The sequence below is a fragment of the Corvus brachyrhynchos genome, unplaced genomic scaffold, assembly GCF_000691975.1.
Source record: "Corvus brachyrhynchos isolate BGI_N302 unplaced genomic scaffold, ASM69197v1 scaffold126, whole genome shotgun sequence".
NCBI lineage: Eukaryota > Metazoa > Chordata > Aves > Passeriformes > Corvidae > Corvus > Corvus brachyrhynchos.
This window is the reverse complement of record NW_008239283.1, coordinates 9887429-9889416: the sequence shown is the minus strand read 5'-3', so window position 1 is coordinate 9889416 and position 1988 is coordinate 9887429. Positions and strand designations below refer to the sequence as shown.

General features: G+C 44.0%; 1 protein-coding gene across 4 annotated transcripts in view; it reads left to right on the top strand.

Annotated features, from left to right (window-relative positions):
• Window positions 1–6: 6 nt before the first annotated feature.
• EPB41L5 (erythrocyte membrane protein band 4.1 like 5) overlaps window positions 7–1988 on the top strand; it is a 51597-nt gene continuing 49615 nt past the window's right edge. For all 4 annotated transcript variants that reach the window (XM_017740132.1, XM_017740131.1, XM_017740133.1 and 1 more), the window contains exons 1-2: window positions 7–80; window positions 639–823. In XM_017740132.1, coding sequence (XP_017595621.1) covers window positions 644–823 — 180 coding nt within the window. In that variant the 5' untranslated portion in view covers window positions 7–80; window positions 639–643. The remainder of the gene's footprint in view (window positions 81–638; window positions 824–1988) is intronic.

Below are 1988 nucleotides of genomic sequence, written 5' to 3'. Positions count from 1 at the left end.
GGGCTCCGGGTGTTTGCCGGGAAGCGCCGTGCCCGAGGGTCTCTCGCCGGTCTGGCAGAGCCATTCCTGCAGGGAAAGCTGTGAGCGCGGCTCTGGGGCGGGAAGGGTCGCTTATCGCTTGTTTTCGATGGGAGAGGTGGAGGGTGTGAGCCAGGGAAGGAGCCGGTGGTATGTTGTGCTTAGTTGATTCCCAGCTGTGGAAGATCACCGTCTCGGAGAAGCTCGAGATGGCGTTTGTATTAATGAGAGATTGCAGAGAGTAGTAGGCGATCTGCACGATCGCTGTTTTTTCTCCTTAAACGTACTTTCATGTAGTCCCAAAAAGTCACCCAACTACCGCTCAAGATCTGAGCTGGGTTTTTTCCAAAGACTTTCACAGCCAAAGACTGTGGGTGTTTAAATCAAAGTGAAAATCTGTTTGACTCTTTGACACTTCTTTGTCAAAGTCTGGGATTTCCTAAGAACTTTATTCCAAGCTCTCTCTTTTTTTTTTTTTTTCTTTTTTTTGTTGTTGTTGTTGTTGTTGTTGTTGTTGTTGTTGTTGTTGGGTATACGGGGGTTTGTTCATTTATTTGTTTTGTTGGGATTTTTTTTTGTAAAAAACTTAACTTGTTCCTTTTCTCTCTTGGATTCTGTAGCAAAGATGCTGAGCTTTTTTCGCCGTACGCTGGGACGCCGGTCCATGCGTAAGCATGCGGAGAAGGAAAGGCTGAGAGAGGCCCAGAGGGCTGCCACCCACATCCCTGCAGCTGGGGACGCCAAATCCATCATTACCTGCCGAGTAGCGCTGCTGGACGGGACAGATGTCAGCGTGGACTTACCGGTACGAGTGATCCAAGTGTGTTTTTGAAATACACTTGGCTTCTGTTACTCTGATGTGGATTGCTGTTTGCAAGTTAGCTAAAGGTATAGCTCTTTGCTCTTGGCAGCCGACTCCTATGACTTGGTGTTCACTAAGTTACTGCTCATAAAAAGATTCTAAAAGAATAGTTAACTTTGTCATTCACTGCATCTTGAGAGTGTTTTGCTAGATGTCATCATGCCTTACACACTGAACACTTTCTAATGTTTTTTAATGTAATTGTGCCAAGGCTTAACTCAGAGAGGGTAACCTGTTGAATGAATTGGCTTTTCTTTTTGGTGAGCTATGTATCTTGACAAAGAAGGTGAATCTTTTGGTGTAACCTGTTGAAGAGGAGGGATGAGCAGAAGTACTAGCAGGAATTTCTGTGTGGACTGTGTTTGGTTTTGTGTCAGAGATGGATGCAATTTTTAACGCTAACTTGAGATGGGAGAGGAAGAGGAAAAATCTACTTCCTTCCCCTCCTCAGGGCAGATTATATAGTAGGGATTGTCTCATAGCATGGTGCTTTATTGGGAGTGAGGTGTTAGCCACTGTTTTACATTTCTAAAGCTTCCTTAATATGCACGTGCCTGTTCTGCTTGCCTAATTAGATACCTGGTTTTGGCCAACAGGATGAACAGTAGCACCAGAAGTGATGTGCTCTGTTTTTCCATTACCGTGTGTTATAGTTGCTAGTGACTTGTTTTAAGCTCGCAGAGCTGAGCATTAGGAAGTTAGGAAGGTGTGGATCTGCGAGACCTGACTAGTTCCAGAGGATTTTGGCTGCAGTCACATGTGCTGGTGTTGGAACTGCTGACTAGAAAGAAAAGCCATTTCAAGACTGGCTGCTCCACACAGCCCTTTCTTCCCTTTCTTATTTAGTCGTGGAGTGTTTAGGTAGTGTGAGGAAGTCAACTTGTTGATTAAGTAATGTTGTTGATGTAGTGAGCAGAAATAACTTGTGATATCCAGAACCCCAAATAATCTAGAGGTAGAGAAACCCTTTGGCATCTTTATTTGCAAAATGACTGTATAGATAGGTGTTTATAGAGGGCAGTAAAATTAATTTGTAAATCTCTGAAGCAATGTAATGAATATATCCAGTGCTGCTTGGTGCCTAGGATGTTTGATTTGAGGCCAGGAA